Below are 22320 nucleotides of genomic sequence, written 5' to 3'. Positions count from 1 at the left end.
GGAGGCTCCATGAAGTGGTGAGTGCTGGGCGGGAAGGGTGGTCTTACTCCCACTCCCGCTCCTGCCCCTGCCCAGCACGTGGTAGAACATTCCAGAAGCCACACTCCTCATGGGTACTGCCCAGCCAGCGCCCTAGCTGGAGCGGAAGTGCCCCATCCAGGACTCGAGTCAGAATCCCCTCAGGGCCCTTGGGTGGAGCAGAGCCTCAGGGGCCTGGGGACCCCTCTCCTCTGTTATTCTTTCCCTCGGCCTTGCCCCCCGCCCTGGGGCACAAGCTTCCTTCAGGCTGAGCTCAGCCTGAGGACGACATGGCGGGAGGATGGGCCAGCGGAGGCTGCTTGCCGCCAGCAACCTGCTCTGAGCCCTGAAGCACGCTTCCTAAGACGAGGCACGTGCTCTCCCCCTCGACGTGCTGTGGAGAGGAAAACCAATTTGCCTGTTATGACCTCGTGCCTTCGGGGAAAGGTCCGCTCTGAACGCCATTCTTTACATGAACGTGCCTCCCTCCGTGTGCAGACTTTCTGTTTCCTGGGAGACGAATCCCCAGGGCTGAAGGACTGAGAGGAAGGCCGTGGCCCGTGGGCACATTTTCCAGAAGCATCCCTCTCCCGCCCTCTAGCCACACGGCATTTAACCACACATCCGGGACCGCCAGCCTGTTCGTCCAGGGAGCCGCTGGTTACTCCTGGCTAGCAGTGGCTAGTGGGGGTCGTGGTGGAGAGTGCTGGCTAATGGTGGACAGCCGAGGTTACTCGTGGTTCGAGGAGGGTCCCCGGGCACCCACCACTTTGCGCAGGTTCTCGTGGAGCTGGTTCACGATGACGTGCAGCCCTGAGAGCTCCCTGATCATGCTGCCCAGCTCCTCGCAGGACTGCTCGCACACCTCCGGGCCCTTGTCCTCGCCCCGGCCAACGTGCTCCATGGAGACTGGGGGGCTCAGGTGCAGCGTCTCCGTGTTCTCACTGATGGCGTTGGCTTCAGCTGCGGGGAAGACGCGGAAGAGTGAGCCCGCCGGCCTCTGGCCACAGCCTGGCCGGGCCCGCGGAGCGCTATCCAGAGCACTTGAGCTACATGGCGCCCAAGAACCCGAGAGCTGGTGGGGGTGTTTCCCATTACGGCCCTGCTTGTACCAAAGGGCGCTGCCCACCGCACAGCACCGTGGGGACTGAGCCTGAGACACCACCCATCAGCAGAGCGAAAGTTCAGCTCAGGGATGGAAAAATGCAAAACACCTCGGAGACGTACATCTGCATCATGCATCGTGTTCAAACTCATTAGAGGCAACAATTTCCTGTTTCTCTTGTTTTTATATAAATATTTATATAATTTATTATCTAAGATAAGTTCCTTCTTTTTGTCCCCCACCCTAAACCTGTTTCCAGCCCCATATTCTCCATAAATTCCGACAACTCCTTTCACTCCTCATTTATCCCATTTTTCCATCCCAAACGCCTTTTCTTTTGGCTACTGCATTAAGGCAAATTCAGTTCTTTTCTTGCTAAATGAGTAATTTCGTCATTTCTCTGCTGGCCTCACGAGACCCCCGAAAGGCAGAATCCCAACCATGGGCTCAGAGCTCACTACCCCAGAAATAGTACAAGCCCCTGGAAGTCCCTGAACGTGGGACACACGCGGCTATGCCACTAGTTACAAAAGTGATCTGGGCAAGTGCCGAGACGGGTGTCGCCCTCGGGGGAACCTGGGCAGCTGGGGTGCGGCCGGCAAGCCAGCCCCAGCGTCCTCTCCGCAGTGATGATCAGCTGTCTTGTCTGATACGTTACGTTACTGAGTTACGACTTGTCAATGTTGTAATTCTGTCAGACAGTCTATGATCGAGTTTTGTTACTTGGTTGTAAATCCTTGTTGCAACTCACCTTGATACCTCAGACTCACCAGACCTAAAACCATATATAACCGTACAGACATAAGCATATTAATCACTACATGTATGTAGAAGAATAAAAATACAGCAACAACAAAAGCGCCTGGAAGTCCCACGGCTGCCTCATGGAAGACGGGCAGAGCCCTTCCTCAGGATAGGACACCCCCCGTTCGTGGCGTGCAGGGCAGGGACCAGGGTGAGGGCCACGTCCACTCTCCGCCCCCCATCGAGGGTCAAGTGGCCCCTTTCCTTTTCTCTGTCACAGAGATGTGCCCACCCCGCCGGGTTACCACTTCCAAGGATGCTAATCTCTTATCTAGAGACAAGCAAGTCTCCCTCCATCAGGGCCCCCGGGACCACCTTCTCTTTCTGTGTCCTGTGGGATGTCAGTTAGTACTGTCTTAGCCTTTTTAGAACTTTTGCTTTTTTATGACCTCACCTCCCCACAAAAAAAGACTATGACCTAATCCAAAGGGGCTGATATTGGCATTTCAGCCGGAGCTGGCGGTTTGGGATGGGATGTGGTCCAGAGCTTCAGAGGCTGTGGTGCTCAGCGAGTTTGGAGCTGAGGGTGTGTGACAGGAGGCCTTATAAGGTCCTCTCACTGCGCAGGCCACCAAAAGTCACAATTTAATTTCTTTCCTTCCCTGAACTCAACTGGCCAACTGTTGAAAGACGCACAGATTGAAAGGTGGACGGCCTTGGATGGAAAGACTCGGATGTTGCCTGCGATGCCAGCACTCGGGGCCCCGGGCTCTGAACCGTCAAGCCAGCACTCCCGCTCCGGGGTCAAGGGCTGGGTCACAAAGCCACAACTGTGCATTACAGACATCAAGTCCTACGTGTCCTTACGCAAGGATCCATACAAGAACAATTTATATTTGCTTACAGTTGACATGAAGAAGGTTTTTAATGGAAGTAAATCGGAAAATGGGATCACGTGGCAGATAAGAGCCTCTTGTGTGGGACTCAGCCTAGGGGCGGGAGGTGCGCTGCTCCAATGCTCACAGGCCACTCCCCCGACAATTAGCAGGCCCTCCTGGCACCTCACTTCTTTATTTGTAAAGTGAGGAAAGTGGATGAGCCCAACTCAAGGGGTTTTGAAGATGAAATGACACATTGCATTCAAAAAGCCCGGCATAGTGACCTTCAAATATCAAATGCTCAAGACAATGTTGACAAATTATGGTTGAATGTAAATTCTAAATGCAATCAACAGACAGCGTGGGATTATCTGTCAATGATTCAAGTGGCGTCCATTTTCATAATAAGGCTGTATCAACAGTTGTGAATAGTATAAAAATCTTCCATAAACCAGGTTGGAAAAACATCTGTGGTGTTATCTTATTAAGATGATCTTCACACATCAGTAGACTGGAATAGTTGCATATATTTAAAATCATGTTAAAATGCCAGGGATTTATTTTTTGGCATGTAAAATGGATTATATTGGATAATTAAAATATATTCATAATTAATCCTTCAAGCAATGTATTGTTTCAGAGGCCAACACATCCAAGCTGACCAGCGAACTCATTCAAGGCCATGGCGGCACTTGAAACATATTCCAACATGTTTACTTATGTGCCACCGGCCCCTCCCCACACACCAAAGGAGGAACCCATCAGAGGTGGGACATGGGGCACCACACGCAGCTCAGACACCTACCTCCCTGGCTTTGCTGACAACCTTTCTTGCTCAGAAGATCTTCCACAGAGTTTTCAAACACCAAGTAGACGTTCTGCAGCAAACCCTGAAATGTACAAGGAAAGAAACAGAGTTGGATAAACAGCAAATGTTCGACGCCACATTAAACGATATTTCAAAAATACAAGATGTAACCTTACAGCAGTGAGAACATTTTCTTCTGCGCTTTTACCCTCAGCAGGTCTGAAATCTCATTAATGGGTTATCTGTATATGTTACTTTGAAGCTTCGTTTGAGGCAAGAGGCAGACAGTGGGGTTGACCCGAGGAGAAGGAAGAGTGTCTTAGAGAAGGGGCGGTAGCCCCCAGAGGGATGGCAAGTGTTGTCTTCCGAACACGCTCAGGGGACAGCGGGGGCCACACTCTCTCCGCAGGGGACTCTGAGGGTGCCTGGTGCTCCTGCACGCGGCTGTCGGTCTCGGGAACGTGCACTGCTCCAACCACAGAACAGACGGTACAGCTATGAGACCAGGCCGTCTGCCCTGTGACAGTGAGGGGCTCGTCCCAGCCGGGCCAGTCGGCCACGTGGGCCTGGGGGGCTTCCTGACAATGGCCAGAGACCACGACCAGCATCTCTAGGCCTTTACTGAAATAACTGAGTCTAACCATACATTTATTTCCAAAGAATACACACACACCTGGGGGAGAATAGTTACTAACCCTCCACTGCAGGTTCTAAACACTTGCATTTAGAAAGATCCTCTTGTAAAAAATATTTTAACTGAGGTGAACATGGAACTATTCCCTCAGAAATCAATAGCCCCTTCCTTAGAAAACATAGTTTTCTCTCCTGTCATCCTGTCATGTCAGTACTGAACTGGAATCTGGGGGTCTGGGATTATAGAGACATTTGAATGCGGTTGATTCCTCAATCATCAAATCAATCTTCAATCAGGAAATCGGTGACCATTTGTGCAGCTAAGAAAAGGCACCTGTGACAGCTGGCTCTGCTCATTCCTGGTGCAGAAAGCCATGTGTGCTGTGTATGCACGTAAGAGTGTCTATGAGTGTGTGTGCATGCATGTGTATACGTGTATAGTGTGTGTACGTGTACATGATTGCATGTGCCAGTGGGTGTGCATTGTGCACGTGGAGCTTGTTGTAGGTAGGTGCACGTGTGTCTGCTTCGCCAAGGCCACACCCGACCCCTCAACAAGTCAGCGCACTAAGCGGGGCCCTCACTGGGGTCCCCAGGCCCTAGGCTGCGTCCCGCAGAACCTACCCTGAAGTGACTCTCTCGGGCGGGACCCTTGGCCACGTACATCCTGCTCTTCTCTGTCTTCAGCTGCTCGTAAAAGGGCTCGTCCAGCGTGAAGCTGTCCATCAGGTCGCAGCCCACGTAGAGGCTGTAGGTCTCTCCGGTCACCTGCACGGTGATGTTCTTCCACTGGGAATCAGCCAGGCCCACGTCCTCCAGGGAGATGACGTGCTGGGTGCCATCCACCCAGTACGTGAGGTCCAGGGTGTCGGCGGGGCCATTGGACACGATCTCGAACTGCCTGTGTGCGGCGCCTGGGCCCTCCAGTGCCAGCAGGGTGCCCCTGGACTTGCGGTCCTGCTTCAGGCTGGCCGTCAGGAAGAAGCCCTCTTTCTGCCGCATGGCCTCGGCGATCCGATCCAGATGCTCCGCGCTCACCGGAGGGATGTAGTCAAAGCGCACGAAGCGGTAGGCGGGCACGCTGGGGTCCGGCCCCCGGAACTGCTTGGCCCCGATCGTCTTGCGGTTGATGTTGCTGATGCTGAAGAGGTCGAAGGCGGTGTCCTCGTCCTGGTCGCCGGCTGCCCGGGGAGCAGAGCAAGGAGGTCACGGAGAGCAGGAGGTGCAGGCATCCTCAGCTCGGGGCCCCAAGTCCCCCCTTCCTCACCGGGGTGCTAGGGCTTTATTCCTCGAAACCCCCCGCTATCCTCCCTCCCTGGACATCTGCTTCTGCAGGACCAGCTCCGCCCTTGACCAGTCAGGGGCCCTCTCTTCAGACCAGCTGACGCTTTGCCCAGCCAGCCTTCCTCCAGGAAGGATGCAGCGTCCGGGTCATGCCCGGTCCCCCCTGCTCCCGGACCAGGACCCTGGCCGCCTGCCCTTCCACCCAGAGCTGAAGCTCGAAGGCGACCTTCTTTCTAGCATCTGATTGCCCAGAAGGGCATCCTGCAGGGACGTGCACCTCCCGTCTTGCCACTGGCGCGTTATTAGAAAGCGATTACATTTCATGTCGCTTTCTTAGACAGATCAGCTGACTTGAGCTCGTCACGTGGGAATTCCTTATTTTGTAGAAAGACGTGCTCCCACTCAGAGCTCACCCTGCAGGGGGGCATCTGAGAGGTGATGAGCCGTAAGGCCACAAATGAATGGTCTTAAGTCACCGTCTAAACTACTGGAAAGAGACGCTGTCAGACCTTACCAAATCCTAACACTTTAAGTCATTCACAATAATTTTCTGAACAGAAAGTTTAAACAGAGAATAACTTTTCATCTAATACTTGGCAAATTAAAGCATTATAATACATAGTGTTGTTGATAGAAGTGTCATTTTACTACCTGCAATAGAGCTATTTGCCCATATATCAAAAATCCTTAAAATAATTAAAACCTTTGACTCAGCAATTTTACTTTGGGAAGCTATCCTAAATATGTAATCACAAACTCTAGGATATATGTATTCACGACAGTATTCCATGAGGCATCATTTATACTAGTGTAGATGGGATGTGTAAAGTAAATGGGAATTGACCTAAAAATACTGGGGGTTACCTTCTAATGGAATATTATACAGTCATTAAAAATCACGTTGTAAGAAAAGAAACACATGTAAGAAAAGAAATACATTTTTAAGAGCAAAAAAAAAAAAAAGTGGGAAGGAAAGAAGTTATAAGACCCAAAAAGTTTAGTATGTTGTAAATATCACATATGAAAAAAGGTGAAAAGCGCCCAGCAAAAGACTGCATCTCCAGGTCAGAGGGTATCTTTCTCTACCACCTGGATTTTCCAAAAATAAATGATTTCCTGGTGTATGGACTCAAAAGTAATTGAGGATTTATCTTAAACTAAGTTAAGAAGGTTCCAAGAGGTGAGGTGCTCCATCCAGGCCTCCACTCTGTCCATCCTCCTCCTGCAGGTGAGGCTTGCTCCGGGAGCCCAGGTCACCGGGGTGGGGGGCGGTCCACACTCACCCCGAGCGCAGGGCCAGAAGGCCAGCACCAGCAGCGGCCACAGCATCCTGCCTCTGCCCAGCTGGACCCCTGCAGATAAATCAGACCCGTTACTTCTGAATACATAACCTCAACGTCTAGTGTACATTGGAATTTTTACTCATACGACCATTTAAAAAGAATTTGTATAGGAAAATCAGAAACACATGGATTTGTGGGCAGTTAAAGCTAGATAGGAAATGTGCTTTTCCAATGGATTCTTCTAACTGTAGCTGGTATTCACTGGTCTAGCATTTGCTGACAAGCACTGTGCTAATGGTGTCCTAAATATTCATATTATTTAACCCTCATGATGACCTAGGAGGCAACAACTATTATTATCATCTCCATTTTACTGACGGGTAAGTGGAGTTCAGAGAAGTTAAGTGCTTGCCCAGAGCAATGATGCCACTGAAAGGTGTAGCCAGGATGTAAACCCAGGAAGTTTGAATTCAGAAAAATGTCAGCTTGGGGAAAATAACCTATGAAGACATTTTGTGTAAATAGCCAAGAAAAAAGTTGCACATGACTTAATTAAATAGAATAAATATTAACTGTATATGAGTCAGAAGTAAACTTAGTTTGGTGGATCATAATTACAAAAAAAAAAAAATAGCCTTCTACTCAGTAATCATTTTTACTTTGCTTTGCTATTTTCCTGAGGCCTGTTTTTCCATTCTTGAGGATTCTCAGTTGGCAGGCTCAGCAGACACTGGCCCAGAAGTCAGAGACTGGCCAGGAGCCCGATCCACCGTTAACCCCTGCTCGGCCTCCTGGTCTCCCCGCTGAGCACGTGGCCCCAACGCCCCTCCAGCGATACACTGCGTCCCGCTGAGGCGAAGCCAAGCTGAGACCCTCACCCCTCCCTGCTTAGGGCTTCAAAGATCCTGAGCTTCTCAGTGACGAAGAAATCCAAGGAGTCCCCTCTCCAGAAGGATTTGGGAACCTGGAACTACCCATTCCGCCCAAGAGGGGGACCATCCCCTGGGGTAGCGGGGTCCACGCAGGACCCTCAGGTTTCCCCCTGGGATCCAGACACTTTCTTTCAGTCTTTCCACAGCAAGTCCAGAATTTCGCTGAGTTCCACCTGCACATCGAGGAGCCAGCTGTGTACCCATGCAAGCCCCCGCCGGGCCGGGCTCAGAGTTGCCTTGTCAGGCACCCTCTGTGCAACCTGGGGAAACTTACTTACCCTCTCTGGTCTCAGTCTCCTCCTCTGTAGAATGAAGAATAGGCATTTAAATTGTCTACTCATGGGGTTATTGTGAGAACTAAATCAAGCAAGTTAGGGTCTGTAAAGGCTTGTGAAGCCCAGCAAGCACAGGGCGCATGGCTGCTCGTTGGAATGCGCTGTCCCATGACCACCCAGCGCAGTACGAGTGACAGTAAGGATGTTAATAGGACTCAAGAGGGCTGAGCTGCACGAGTGAACCCTCATAAGGGACTTAGACTAGCACTTGGCACTCAGTGAACACTATGCAAGTGTTTCAGAGTAAACGGTGGGCAGGCACGTCTGCAAAGCTCGGGTCTTTTCCCCCTTCAGCCACACGTGCACCTCTGTCCCCTGCAGACAGCAGTGACCATTGCCTCTGGCAAAGACAAGCTCCATCCAAAATGTAAATTTCCAAATTCTGGAGGCTCAGCTTCCTATCAGCCTCAAGGGAGTACACTGAACTCTGTTGCTAACAAAATCAAATCCTCTGATTCTAAGCAGAAGTAGCGGCACTCTGCCATCTGTCCCATCTTATCTCAGGGGGTCGCGACAGCAAAACAGAACACAGCAGGGCCGGAGTCGTGGGTATGGCTGGTACAGCCTTATCAAGTCCTGTGTTCTTAGAAGGCAACACGTATGATATCCTACGACACACGCCATAGGGACGGGGACACACGCTCCCATATCCTACGCCTCACTTCACACATTTAGTGCTTGTTTAAGGTCATATTTTTTCCAAAGGAAAGGTTTCCAAAGCAGTCTGCAACAGAATATCATTAGAACTTGTAAAGATCTTCTAAAATTCTTTTTATATCAACAATCAAAGCAAACATAACTTCACTGAGAAATACCTCCTTCCCTCGGTGGAGAGTGCCGTGATTTCCCCAAAGGAACCCAACTCGGATTTACAGAAGCCACGCTAATTCCCCGCTGCCTTTTCATCTGCAAATTATTCCCCACACTTTCAAGAACAGCTGGAGTCCACGGACAGTCAGAACACTCTTCACAGACTTACTAAATATCATTCATTAAGAACGTTCAAAAACACTTGTCAGCTGTGAAAAATGTTTAGAATTTGTCTCTATAACCTCTCTGCTTATTTTCCACGTTCTGAGGAACAATTTTTTTCTAGTTTCTTTCTCATGGCCGCACCTCAATAACAAACTTTATGTGGAAACGTCTTATTTTGTAGCTGAAAACAGAAGCCTCTGCCCAAGTTTCCAGGCAGGTACATGCACGAAAGTAACAAGAATCCTCAGGTGATGCGAAAGCCCGGGAAGGTCACAGCATCATTCCTGCAAATAAAGCGCTGAAAAGGAGTTTACCTGCCTCCGTTTTCCAACTGAGCAGCACAAATACACGGTGAAGACAGGTTTGCTGTTTAGGTGTTAATAGGCATGCCCCCTCCTTACTTTAAACCTATTCTGCACTTTCTCCTTCTCCCCTCTTAGAATCAAAAAGAGCCTTTTCTGAAAATTAAACTACAATGAAATGTTTTGGTAAATTTTAAAAAAGCTCTTACCTGGTATGTGGAAATCCTGCAGGGATGACTTCTCTCAGAGTTGGGAATGGGGTCCCGGAGGTATGAGGGTCCGGGAGGAGACCCAGCCCCACTCAGCAGAGGAGCTGGGCTCAGAGCTCGGCACCCGCCGGGAAGCAGGCGCTCCTTATATGCGCTGGGTCCTGTGTGGGGCTGTCAGTCAGACACACGCGGAAGCACGCTGAACTCACTCCTTCGGAGAAATGACATAATTCCTCCTCTGATCTCGCATTTGCTGGAGCACCGGGCACCGGTCCGGTCCAGCCTCCCCCCACACCCGTAGCCCCGCCCCTGCTCCGACCCGCAGCTGGGGGACCACAGAGGAGAAGCCAGATGAGTGAGGGGAAGACTGACTTTTCCTGTCTTCTCTCAGGAAATAAAATGCTATAAATAAAACCAGCAAGATTGGCTGGAACTCCCCTTTTTGCTTAGGAGAAAGAATGCAAGTTGTAGGCTTCAGATCTGGTTCACATTACCCAAAGTGAGAATGGTCTTTCTAAACCAAATAAGTAACAATCAATAAAACGCAGAAGAGTAAGTTGGTGGAAATGATCAGTCCACCTACTGATGAAGTTATACGGATGAATTCATTTATCATGTGCGGAAAGTACGATATTTAATCTAAAAGGAAGTCAACACATCACCTAGATGACAGAGAAACAGGATGGGGAATTATTTTCATCCAAATTCTACTTCATGAGCTCAGCCTGGACCCCATAGGATGGCCTCTCCCTGGGGACGCCCAGTGTGCGGCCAAGAGCCTCTGGCACAGACTTTCCCAGCGGCATGAACAAGCCGTGGTCAGCTTCCACAAGCTCGCTTACCAGGACAGCCCGATGAGCGGGTCGTGCAGGAGGAAGCCTCGAGAAGGAAGAATAGCAACAGCCAGACTCCCTGCCACTTCCCAGAGCTCACACATCCCCTGAGGCCAGGCTGGACCCTGGACGGAGGGAGGAGATGGATGGGAGAGGGGGTGGATGAGGAGGGGGTCAGGGGTGGAGTGGGCAGAAAGAGGGCTGGGTGGTGGAGGTATGGGCGGAGGAGGGGTTGGATGAGGAGCAGGTGGATGGAGGGAGGAGGCGAGGCATCCCCAAGGCCAGGCTGGACCGCAGACAGAAGAGGAGGTGTGGTCGGCTGCATGGGCTGACGACCTCCGAGGTACCGGGCAGCGGTGTGGTCAGCAGTCAACAGGTCAAGTCTCAGCTAAAGGGTGTTAGAGGGAGTTTGCTCTAAGCCACCTTGGAATCTGATGGGGTAACGTTGCTGAGGGACCTGCACCCTCTACACCTGGGTCCTTGCCAGGTGGGGGCCACGGAGGGTCAGCAGGTGCACACAGAGCCAACCACACTGCAGTCTAACCAGGGCGTCATTGGGGGCTTGGAGGATGGAGTGGGGCAGGGAGAGGGCTTGTAACCGAGCAGGACCATGACCTTTGCCCACTGTTTGCATTTTCTGAAAGCCTTTGTTTATGGTGACTGTACATTTATTACCGGGTAAACAATATCAATTTCTGATGTACAGAGAAAGAAGAAACTTGACTCAAAGAATATATAGTATATGTCTCGTTCAAGGTAAGATATCTTGCTTTTGGTCAACTAATTGGTGACACAGTCATCATTTAAATTAAAAAATCTGGACTCTATGTAACTAAGTTGATGTTATCTCAGACTCCAAAGAAGAATGTATAACCCAGTTTCCCTTAAAGCCTTTTTAGTGGAGAATTGTTGATTTGCTAGTTGACCTGACTTTGCTGACAGGTTGGCTGTTCCTTGTCCAGAAAGCGGTGGTTAAACCCTCACGCCCCATCTGCCAGCAGACGGAGCCGTCAGTGCCCTTCTTTATCTCCCCACCCGTCTGACAGCCACTCACCCAGCGAGCTTTAAGACAGGAAGTCCTGCTGTGCTGAGCACCTCAGGAGCACACGGGGTGAGCAGGAGTCTCAGCACCTTCGTGGTTGATGAGGAGAACAGACCACAAGCAGCGCCAGGTCAGAGGAGCGCTTGGCCAGGGGGACCACCTTGCTGGGGCTCCAGAGAAGAGGTTTCTTCCAAAGGGGAAGCTGGACTCGGCAGTTCCGCTGCACAGGGGGCATTGGAGGGTGGGGCAGGCACGGAAGGTCCTGGGCGGTCACCACGGGACAGAGGGACGTGTGACCACGAACCACAAAGCAAAGTCGGTCACAGCCAGCAAACGGGAATTCTGAAGAGTTAACAGACACTTGAGCAGAATATCAGTGTTCGGGGATGAGGAAAGTGTGCATCTAACAGAAGAGGGGAAGGAAGGGCCAAAGCAGGCTGGTTCACATCCCCCAGTGCGTGCCCACCTGGAGTCTGTGACCGGACACTGTTTGGAGACACGGTCTCTGCAGGTGAGGTCGTACTGGAGGAGGGTGACCTACGTCCAGTGACTGGTGTCCTTATAACAAGAAGGACATTGGGACACAGGAGACCATGTGAGGACAGAAGCAGAGATGGGAGGGGTGCGGCCACAAGCCAAGGAACCTGAGGATCATGCAGCCCCAGAAGCAGGAGGACCTCCCCAGAGCCTCCGGAGGGAGCACAGGCCTGCCTGCACCTGGACCTCAGAGGTCCAGCCTCCAGATGGTGACAGAATTCACCAGTGTTGTTTCAAGCCACCCAGTTTGTGGCACTTTGTTACAGCAGCCCCAGGAGACCAACGCAGATACACTGCCAGGTTCCAGAAACTTTCATTTTCACAGTCATTGTGGGAGGCCCGGGGGGAGTGGAGTGAGGCAAGCTACGTCAGGACAGCAGGACCAGCTACTGACTGGGCCAGTGGCCTTCCCCGGCTGGGGACGGGGTCAACCTGGCGATGACTCTGAATCTGATTGGGAATCAGGGGCTCTGGGATGAGGAGGACAGATGGGGGTCCAGGCAGGTTCCTGCAACGGGATCAAACATCACCCTGTTTAGGGCATCCTACACAGAGGGTGGGGTACGGGGTGCAGCTCTCACCTCAGGTGCCTAGGCCGGGCTGTGTTCCCACAGAAGTGCCCAATGCAGGTATAATTCCCCCCGTCCAGCCCCACCGGGCAGGTGCCCAGCTCCAGACACTGGACTTTAGATGGACGTGGCCCCTGGGGCAGGAGGGGGAAGGACGGGCGGGATGGAGAGGGGACCAGAGCAAACGCCTAGGGGGCCACGCCGCTGACTCCAGATGCCTGGAGAAGCCTCTGGAAAAGGTGTCTTCGTGTCTCTGGAGCAAAACTAGAATTTACGTACCAAGGAAACAGGGTGAGATCCCCACTCGTTCCTGGCAGCTCCCTGTTTGTCAGCGACTTCCAGTCACAGTGAACACCTGAGCGTCACCTGATGGCCATGGACCCTGAAGGAGACGCGCCAGGGGATACACCAGGAACGCAGGACGGTCCTGGCACACGCGGGCCCGTTGGCCAGAGGACGGGGTCTGCTCTGTACCAAGTGCTGCAGATGCGCCATAAATACCTTTTGAGCTAGAGAAGGAGCCAGTGGGTTCACAAACAAACCAACAAAATGACCTCTGAGCTCTTCTGACGTGAAAACTCTGAGCAGGTGAGGTTTGGGTGGAATCGAAGGAGGGTCAGCCCAGCGCGGCCCCCTGGGGCGTTCCGAGGACCCCTCGCTCCGGGATCTTGGTCTCTGCGGGAACCGAGGGGGTCTGGAGGTGAGGGCGGGGGGCCGGGACCACCTGACCCTCACAGTGCTGAGCCGGTGGGGCTGCAGGGGCGGAGCCGGCGAGGGCGCAGGACCCCAGAGCCGGGCGCAGGGAGCAGGGAGCCCTGGACGGAGACACCGCGGCTGCAGGCATCTGTTTCCTCTTATGCTCTCCTGGCCCTGAGTCAGCAAAGGGCTTTCTCACCCTCCTGTGGGCGGAGGGTTCCTGGAACTCGCTCTGCCCTACCCGACAGCAGAGGAGAAACAACCACGTGTGATTCTGACGTGAGGGTGCGGGGCGCCGGGAGCAGGAGAGGATTCCTGAACAAAGGGTCCCGTGAATGGAGGCCAGACAGGACGAGGTCGCGGGTTATTTCCAGTCCCGGTGGGAAGGGAGCAGCCGCCCAGAAATGCTAGGGGTTGAGGAGGTGGCCAGCGGCCTCGGCCCACGTGAGGCCGGGCAGAAGCTGGGGAGGCCGTGAAAGGAGGCAGCGAGAGCGGAAAGCCTGGATCCAGCCCCAAGCCGTCCGCGACACTGCCAACGCCCCACCCTGGGCCTCGCTTCCTCCCCGTGAGACAGGCACACTGCAAAACGCACCGAGTCGGAGCCCGGTTCTGCGCCAGCCCAGGGGTCTGTGCTCTTCTGGCAACGTCAGCAGGTGGAACGAGGTCCCCCTCCAGGGTCCCCAGCACGTGGTGGGGATGCTTACCAAGCAGGGGACACCACTTTATGGCTCCAGGCCAGAGGGCAGAGAGGCCACAGTGACCCCCGAAGCTCTAGTCCCACAGCACAGCCGGGAGGGAGCCGGGGCTGCTCTCAGGCCCAGGGCTGTGCTCTGTCCTCCCATCAGCATTCTGAGCTACGAAACGCCGCATCTCTGCCCTCTCCCCGTGTTTGCTGCTTTACAAACCCTCCAAGACACTGTGAAAAGACACATGTTGCAGGTTCTTGATCCACTGGGGGACCCCGGGGATCACGGGGACCTGGCTGCAGCAGCGCGGGGCCGGGTGAGGCCAGGCGGCGCTTTCCGAGGGCGCTGGACCCCTTCCCTCGGCTGTGTCCTGCACTCCCACGCCTGACGCTCAGCTCCCGGTGTCAGGTCTCCTCCTGGCTGGCCCCCTGGCCTCCGGGCTCACTCATCCAGTCATCCTGTCGGGTTTCAGGCCTCACCCCAGCCAGGCCCAGCCCCGTCTGGCTGTAGACTCACCTGTCCTACTTCTGTTCAAACGCGCCATCGGATGTAAACCCACGTGCACAGAAGCCTTCCTCATCCACCCTCCACGGAGGACGTGGCTCCTCGAGCCCAGGCTGGTGAGTTATCCTGGTCTTACCTCTCCCTGGAGCTCCGGATCCCACATCTGCAAGGCTGGGAGCAGCCCACCCCCAGCCTGGGCCGAGACGTCACTCTCCCCGTCTGTCCCTCCCACTGCAGAAGCCCCAGACTCCGCTGGCGCCGAGGGCCAGGCCGGCCAGCCGCTGGGATGCGGAGTCCGGGGCCCCACACCTCGCTCAGCTCCCGCGAGTCAGCCCTTCTGCGCCGACTAAATGACAGCGAAATGGGAGCCCCAGTACCTCTCCAGGGACCTGTGAGCCCACAGGGGGCTGGGGAAGTGCCTGGTGCCCCGCAAGCCCTCAGCCGCCTGCAGGGGCAAGAGAGCCTCAACCGCTGCGCCTGCCCCCCTCCAGTCATCCCCCAGAGTGACCGGAGGGACACTGCAGGAGTGACACCCGGAGTGCCCTGCTGACAGCCCCCAGTGGCCTCCCTCCCCAACTTCCGTCGCCTCCCCTCCCCCTCCCCCTTTCTTGTCTCCTTTGGGCTCCCCTCCCCCACCCCGTCACCTTTCTGTGCCTCAAATGCTATTCTCAGGGACCTTGAACTTGCTACCCCTTCTGCCCGAAACACTTACCCGACAGCTGTCAGACGGCTGGTTCTTTCTGCTAAAGTAGCTCAGGTCTCAGCTTCGAAGTCTCCTCCAGGCCCAGCCAACCAAGACCCCTCTCTGCACCCGCCACTTCCCACTGTCCTCTTATCTCTCAGGACGCCATTTACGCTGAGCTTATCTGCGGATTCCTGGAGGGGGTGCCTCCCTCTCACTGGCCTGTGACCTCCAGGAGAACAGAGGGTCCAGGACAGCAGGGGCTCACCCACCCCCTCTCCAGGGCTATGGCCCGAGCCTGGGGGACGTGCCCCAGGGGTGTGGGCACAGACGCCCACTCTCGGCGTCACTGAGGGAGGGATGGGGCCTCCCCTGGTGACTCCATCCTGAACCCCATCTATCCTTGCCTTGTGCATCAGAGGAGGACTTCTGATTACCCAGCAGAAGTTCATTGATTAACATCTTTTTTCTTTTGCTAAGTCAATCAGTATAAAGTCAATATACACCCTGTGCCTGGACCAGGCTGGTCTCTGGGAATGTTGCAGGCGTGAGGCTGAGGCTTGAAGGGGCTGACAGGCTCCAAAGGGCTACTTCCTACAGAATTCCTCGTTGCGCCTGGTGGAGAGGCGGTCTACAGGCCTGAAAGCCAAGTCTCAGCCGCTGCTACTGCTGATCAGGAAGAATCTAAAGCGATGTGAGGGCTGCTTCTGCCTCAGAACTACGCCGGCAACGCCGTTTTCTCAGCCCAGGCTCCACATCAGCCCGCAGTCAGCACCAGAAAGCTGCTTAACGAGGAACCAATGTTCAAGCGAGATCCTGGGGGACAGTCAGCAGGTGCATAATTGGATTGTGATAAAGCAGGGAATGCAGAGAGGGAGAAAGAAAAGGGAGCGGAAGACAGTCTGGGGGCGTTTCCTCGGCTGGAGCGGGGGGAACCCGGCATCAGTAAGGAGGGTCCTCCCCCTCAGGGAGGCAGACGCCGGTCCACCCAAGGCCCCGTGGGAGCATTGTCACTGGTCCCACACGGGACACCGAGGCGTCTGCCAAGGAACCCTCCAGAAGGTGGCTGCAGCTGTCTCTGTTCCGCCCAGAACCTCCGATAAAAGCTGCCCCCGCTCCACCTGTCAGGTCCCCCGTTCTTGATGCCAAAGAATAACCCCCGCCCTCAGCAGAGCGGCAAGGACAAAGTATCCGCTTAGTTTCCTTTGATAAGGATCTTATCACGCACATTGATGTCGAGTAACTCCATACAGACAACCGGTGCTTTTCTTTTCCTCAAACCCTAAAGATGGCCAAACTCTGATACACGATACACAGGAAACCAGGGTCTCCCAGCCGCACCAGGGCCCCAAATGGACATGACCACCACAGACACCCTGGGCCGTCAACACAAAGGGTCAGTGAAGGGCGTTGTGTCAACATGGTGTTTCTGCAGAGTTTTCCCTGAATTTGCTTCACTTCTTCAGGGTTTTGCTCAATGTCTTTCAGGGGAAAGGACTTGTGCCGAATCAGTCTGCGCTGTGTCCTTGGAGAATGCACACATGGCGATGGGTCTCCACAAACAGATTCACGTGACTGACATTTGTACAATGTTTTTGTAATTAGGGAGCAGGAATCTGAGCAAAGAGACAAAATGGGAAGATTTTCAGGCCAACCGACGTTGTGCTCGCCGCTCACTTGGTGTGTGCACATGTGCATGCATTGTTGCTGTGGAATTCAGTCAGGAAGGGCAGAAGAATCCCAGCGATTATAAAATATCCCAGTTAGCACGACAGATGTAAATATGGCTCCCAGTATTGAGTAAGATTAACCTTTTGCAAAGTGCAATCACAGAAAAGAGTTTAGTATCTCCTTTCTTTTCAATGGCCTTGCAAGTTAGTGATAAGGCCAAATCTTGCAAGATGTCCTAAGCTGCATGACCTCATAAGAAGGGTCAGGGTCTTCATCTTCTACTCAGTTTTGGATCATTTCAAATAGTATTTGGCAAACCTTATGTGTTAGTCAGGGCTCTCCAGAGAAACAGAACAAATAGGAGGTACATATATACAGAAAGATTGATTATAAGGAATTGACTCACACCACTATGGAACCTGACAAGTTTCAGATCTGCGGTCATCAGGCTTGAGGCCCAGGAGAGCTGATCGTTTAAGTCCAGTCCTTGTCCAGAGTCCTGGCCCCAGGAGAACTGAGGGTGCTTTTCCACTCAGGGCACCCAGGAGGAGCTGATGTTTCAGTCACGTCCAAAAGGGGGAAAAAGCCGATGTCCCACTTCAAAGACAGTCAGGCGAGGAGAGTACCCTCATGTTCAAGGGAGGGTCAGCATTTTCATTCTATTCAGGCCTTCAGCTGATTGGTTAAGGCCTACCCACATTAGAGAGGGCAATCTGCTTTACTTAGTCTACAGATTCAAATGTTAATCACATCCAAAAATACCTTCACAGAATAAACCTTGGTCAAATGTCTGGACTCCCCATGGCCCAGTCAAGATGGCACAAAAAATTAACTATCACAACTTACATGGACAAAACTTAAAGACTGAAAGAAGAGAAAACCAAAGGATTCCTCTGATGAATGGAATTTCTCTTTGGGTACGGGTTAGTAATGAGCTGTCTAACAATACTCACACCGAGAATGAATTTATTCCTCAATGACTATCTTGACCCTTCAGTGAATAGGATGAATCAAAAGTGAGCTGATATTATTAAGGCAGTATAAAAGGAAACTCTTTTAATTCAAACATTTGATCCCGAAAGTGTTTCTTATCCTATGAATTTCACTCTTTCAATTTTTGAAGCTATTGAAAAATGGAAAATAATAGAAATTTTCTTTGCTTGTAAATTTGTATAAAATATTTTATTTTCCCCATTCAGAAGAGCAGTAAAAAAAGTCCACATAAGAAGTTCTTAATTAATTGATTTAACTTAAATTTCTATTAATTTGATAAAGCACCTAGCATGGTGAAAAGAATCTAGAAGTACAGTAATGTACATATTTTAAACTGAAATTGTCAATTCAAAAGTAAAGCTGGTGATCCAAAACCTAAGTAAAATTGGGTAAAACAAAATAAGTTTTGGACTCTCCAACACCCAAAGCAAGCCAATGGTATAAGAGCATCATATGACAATAATACAATTTAACTCAAATTTCAATGTTTTCTTTGTATTTCTCCTAATACCTAGTACACACATCTACAGCTATCTCTAGGAATCTTTAAAATATGCTCATATTCCTATCTATACAACTTCATTTTTATTATTTTTATTTTTGAGTCTATTATATGTGGGACTGTTTTCTTAATTTCTTTTTCAAATAATTTATTTGGTGTATAAAAACACAACTGATTTTTGTATGTTGATTTTGTATCCTGCAACTATGTTGAATTTGTTTATTAGTTTCAACAGTTGTGTGTGTGTGTGTGTGTAGTCTTTAGGGTTTTTTACATATAAGATCATGTCATCTCCAGAGATAATTTTACTTCTTCCTCTCGGATTTGGATGACTTGTATTTCTTTTTCTTGCCTAATCTCTCTGGCTAGGACTTAAAAGAACCATACTGAGTCGAATTGCTGGATTACGTGGTAATTCTGTTTTTAATTTCAGGGAATTGTCATCCTGGTTTTATATAGTGGCTGTACCATTGTACATTCCCACCAAGAGTGCACAGGGTGACAATTTCTCTACATCCTCACCAACACTTGTTACTTTCTATTTGTTTGTTTATAATAGTCACTCTATAGTGACTATGTATGTGTGTGTATATATACATACATATATATATACATATATATGCATATGTATACTATGAGCATGAGGTGATATGTCATTATAGTTTTATCTGCGTTTCATGGTGTATTGAGTACAATGATCAGAAAGCTCTGGCCTTCAGTAGCCTTAAACTAAGTGCTGCTGTCATCCCACCTCATGAATCTTAAAAGCAGGGCCTGAGAAGATTAAACTGTCCTCAAGCAACTTAACTGAATCCCAAACTAGAATAGAATATAAGAATATATATAGGGATATCCAGCATGCCACAAAGTAAAATTCACATCTGGTATATAATCAAAGAGTACTGTATATGCAATAATGAAAAAAAATAGAACCTACGATAAGAAGAAAATTCGACGCAGTAAAACTGCCCCAGGACTGATGCAGATGTTAGAAAATAGCAGAAAATGGCAGTAAAACTGTTTTTATAACTGTATTCCACATGTTCAAAAAGTTAAGTAGATACGTTGAAGGTATAAAATGCATCCAAATAGAAGTTTTAGACATGAAAACTATGTGTGAGATGAAAATACATGTGTGCTTATTTGGGGGGAAAAAACAAGAGATTAGTGAACTTGAAGTCCTAGCAAAGCTACTACCTATAAGAAAACACACAGAGAACAGAGGATTTAGAAAAATTAGCAGAGCACAGTGGATTATAAGGCACCTGAAGTGACTCACATACTTGCAACTGGAGTCCCCGAAGGAAGAGAGCAAAACAGTTATAATTGTTGAGTAAGAAGCCACATATTGATGAAGCCCAATGAACCCTAATCATAAGTAAAATGACAAAAAATCTATACCAAGGCACATAGTAGTCAAATTGTCTAAATCAGTGATAGAGAGAAAAATGTAAATAGAGCCAAAGAAAAACAACGCATTACATACCGAGGAACAAAACTAATAATGACAGGAGATTTCTCATAAGAAACAATCAATGTAATTGAGAAGAAAATGGAGTCCAATATTTAAAGTACTGAAATTAAATATATATATTTAATTTATATTATATATATCAGCCTAGACTTCTATACCCAGACAAAATATCTTTCAGAAACAGAAGTAAAACAAAAACTTTTTCAGGCATACAAAATTGGGAAGAATTAATCACCAATGGACCTGCAATATACAAAATGTTAAAGGAAGTCTATCAGGCAGAAAGAAAATAGAAATACAAGAGGGAAATAAGAATATAAGGACACTTCCTCAACCTGATAAATGGCATCTATAAAAATCTATAGCTAACCACATACTTAATGATAAAAGACTGAATAGTTCCCCCTAAGTATGGTTGAAAAGATGCCCAGCTCTGTCAGTCACCAGGTCAATGGAAATTAAAATCTCAATAAGATTCTACTATGTACCTATCAGAATAGTTAAAAAGCTTGACCCTACCGAGTATTGGCAAGGTGTGGAAGAAATGAACTGGAAATTTCATACACTACTGTTGGGAAGTTAAAGTCCAACTTTGGAAAACAGTTTGGAATACAGTTTGTCCATTTCTTCAAATGTTAAACATACACCTGTCACACTATCTGACCATTTCATGCCTGGGTATTTACTCAAGATAAATGAAAGCAAATTTCCACTTGGCTTGAACAAGAATGATCATAACAGCTCTGGGTAATAGCCCCAAACAGAAAACAACCCAAAGTCTATCAACAGATGAGTGGTTAAGTAAAGAGGTGGTATATCCATTTAGTGGAATTCTACTCATTCATAAAAATAAATGAATTAATAATACATGCAACAACATGGATGAATCTCAGTATAGTCATGCTGAGTGAAAAAAATCCAAACAAAAAAGTTCATAATCTATTTACATAAACTCTAGAAGTGCAAACTAATCAATAGTGACAGAACGAAGGTCAACAGTGGCCTTGGGAGGGGAAAGTGGATGGAGGGGTAGAGAAGGTTGGGTTTACAAAGAGGCAGGAGGAGGAGTCTGGGGAGAAGGATATGTCAGGGATATTGTGTGCGTGTGATGATGGCTTCATGGCTGTACAAATGTCACAGATGATCAGATCTTACAGTTTAGATATGTGAAATTTATTACATGTAATTATAACTCACTAAAGTCTAAAAAATAGCAGAAACTGAATAACATGCTAGAATTGGCTAGTTCCACTGTGTGAAAGCCAGCTGTAAAATTTTCAGAATATCATGAACCAGTTAGTGCCAAACTGGCAGACTGTAGTTCTCCACACTGGGAGCGGCTACGTCATGGAAATCAGCGTGTTTGTTTGTGTCTGTTTCTCTTGAAAGCTGGTTGACAAACATTTACCAGTGCATCACTGGACTGAGAGTATAAGAGTATGGTCAGAGAATGGAGTTACCTGTAGAAATATTTTCCCTATTGATGTTTAAGAACATATAGGTATTCTACTAACACATTTATTTATACATTTGAATAATATTAATTAATTAAATGGCAATAATTCACTAAATCATCAAACATTGAACTTTAATCTTCTATCAGGTTAAATTTGGTAAAATATTAATGGAAAAAGTCATGGAGCGCTTGTCTTTTTTTGCTCTCTCTTGAAAAGTGGGCCTTGAAGGCAGTGACCCTAGGCCACCTCTTATTCATTCCAACAGTTCAAAGTCAAGTCCTGAAGTACCCTGCGGTCATCTGGACATCTTGTCTCTCTGCCTGGAAAGCTCTCCATCCATATTCTTGTCCCTCCAGTCACCTGAACCCATGCCTGGTTGACCTGGCTCGCAGGTTACATGAGACTTCTTTCCTACAAGCCTCTCCAGACCACTTGGACTGTGTTAGAACCACTTTCTCATGATCCCACGTCACCTTGTAGTCACCCTTTCACCCTGATTTATCCTTCTGAATCACCCACTACACTGGTCTGTAAGTTTCTTGAGGGTAGAAGTCATGCTTCTTCTCCAGGGGAGGTCAGCATCCCCCCAGGTGCCTGCCATGTGGTGATGATTTAATATATTCTTACAGAACCATAGATGAATGAATGATTTAATATTCATCCAAGAAAAGGGAACTCTCCTACATTGTTAGTGGGAATGTAAACTGGTGCAGCCACTATGGAAAACAGTATGGAGATTCCTCAAAAAACTAAATATAGAGTTGCCATATGATCCAGCAATCCCACTCCTGAGCATACACTATAATTCAATGGACAAAACTATAATTCAAAAAGATACATGCACCCCTATGTTCATAGCAGCACTATTCACAACAGCCAAGATATGGAAGCAACCTAAATGTCCGTTGACAGATGAATGGATAAAGAAGATGTGGTACATATATACGATGGAATACACTACTCAGCCATAAAAAAGAATGAAATAATGCCATTTGCAGCAACATAGATGGACCTAGAGATTATCATACTAAGTGAAATTAGTCAGACAGAGAAAGACAAATATCATGTGATATCACTTATATGTGGAATCTAAAATATGACACAAATGAACCTATCTACAAAACAGAAACAGACTCACATAGAGAACAGACTTGTGGTTGCCAAGGGG

General features: G+C 49.3%; 1 protein-coding gene across 2 annotated transcripts in view; it reads right to left on the bottom strand.

Moving 5' to 3' along the window:
* THBS2 (thrombospondin 2) overlaps positions 1 to 9771 on the bottom strand; it is a 28633-nt gene extending 18862 nt beyond the window's left edge. The window contains exons 1-5 of one of the 2 annotated variants that reach the window (XM_082405334.1): positions 9507 to 9771; positions 6754 to 6822; positions 4811 to 5367; positions 3551 to 3635; positions 785 to 981 (exon numbers count right to left, since the gene is read on the bottom strand). In XM_082405334.1, coding sequence (XP_082261460.1) covers positions 785 to 981; positions 3551 to 3635; positions 4811 to 5367; positions 6754 to 6799 — 885 coding nt within the window. In that variant the 5' untranslated portion in view covers positions 6800 to 6822; positions 9507 to 9771. The remainder of the gene's footprint in view (positions 1 to 784; positions 982 to 3550; positions 3636 to 4810; positions 5368 to 6753; positions 6823 to 9506) is intronic. The other variant, XM_082405335.1, reaches the window with a different exon arrangement.
* Positions 9772 to 22320: the final 12549 nt, after the last annotated feature.

Source organism: Balaenoptera borealis, assembly GCF_965194805.1.
Source record: "Balaenoptera borealis genome assembly, chromosome: 9".
Taxonomy (NCBI): domain Eukaryota; kingdom Metazoa; phylum Chordata; class Mammalia; order Artiodactyla; family Balaenopteridae; genus Balaenoptera; species Balaenoptera borealis.
The sequence above is the reverse complement of the archived record's forward strand: the minus strand, read 5'-3'. Positions and strand labels throughout refer to the sequence as shown.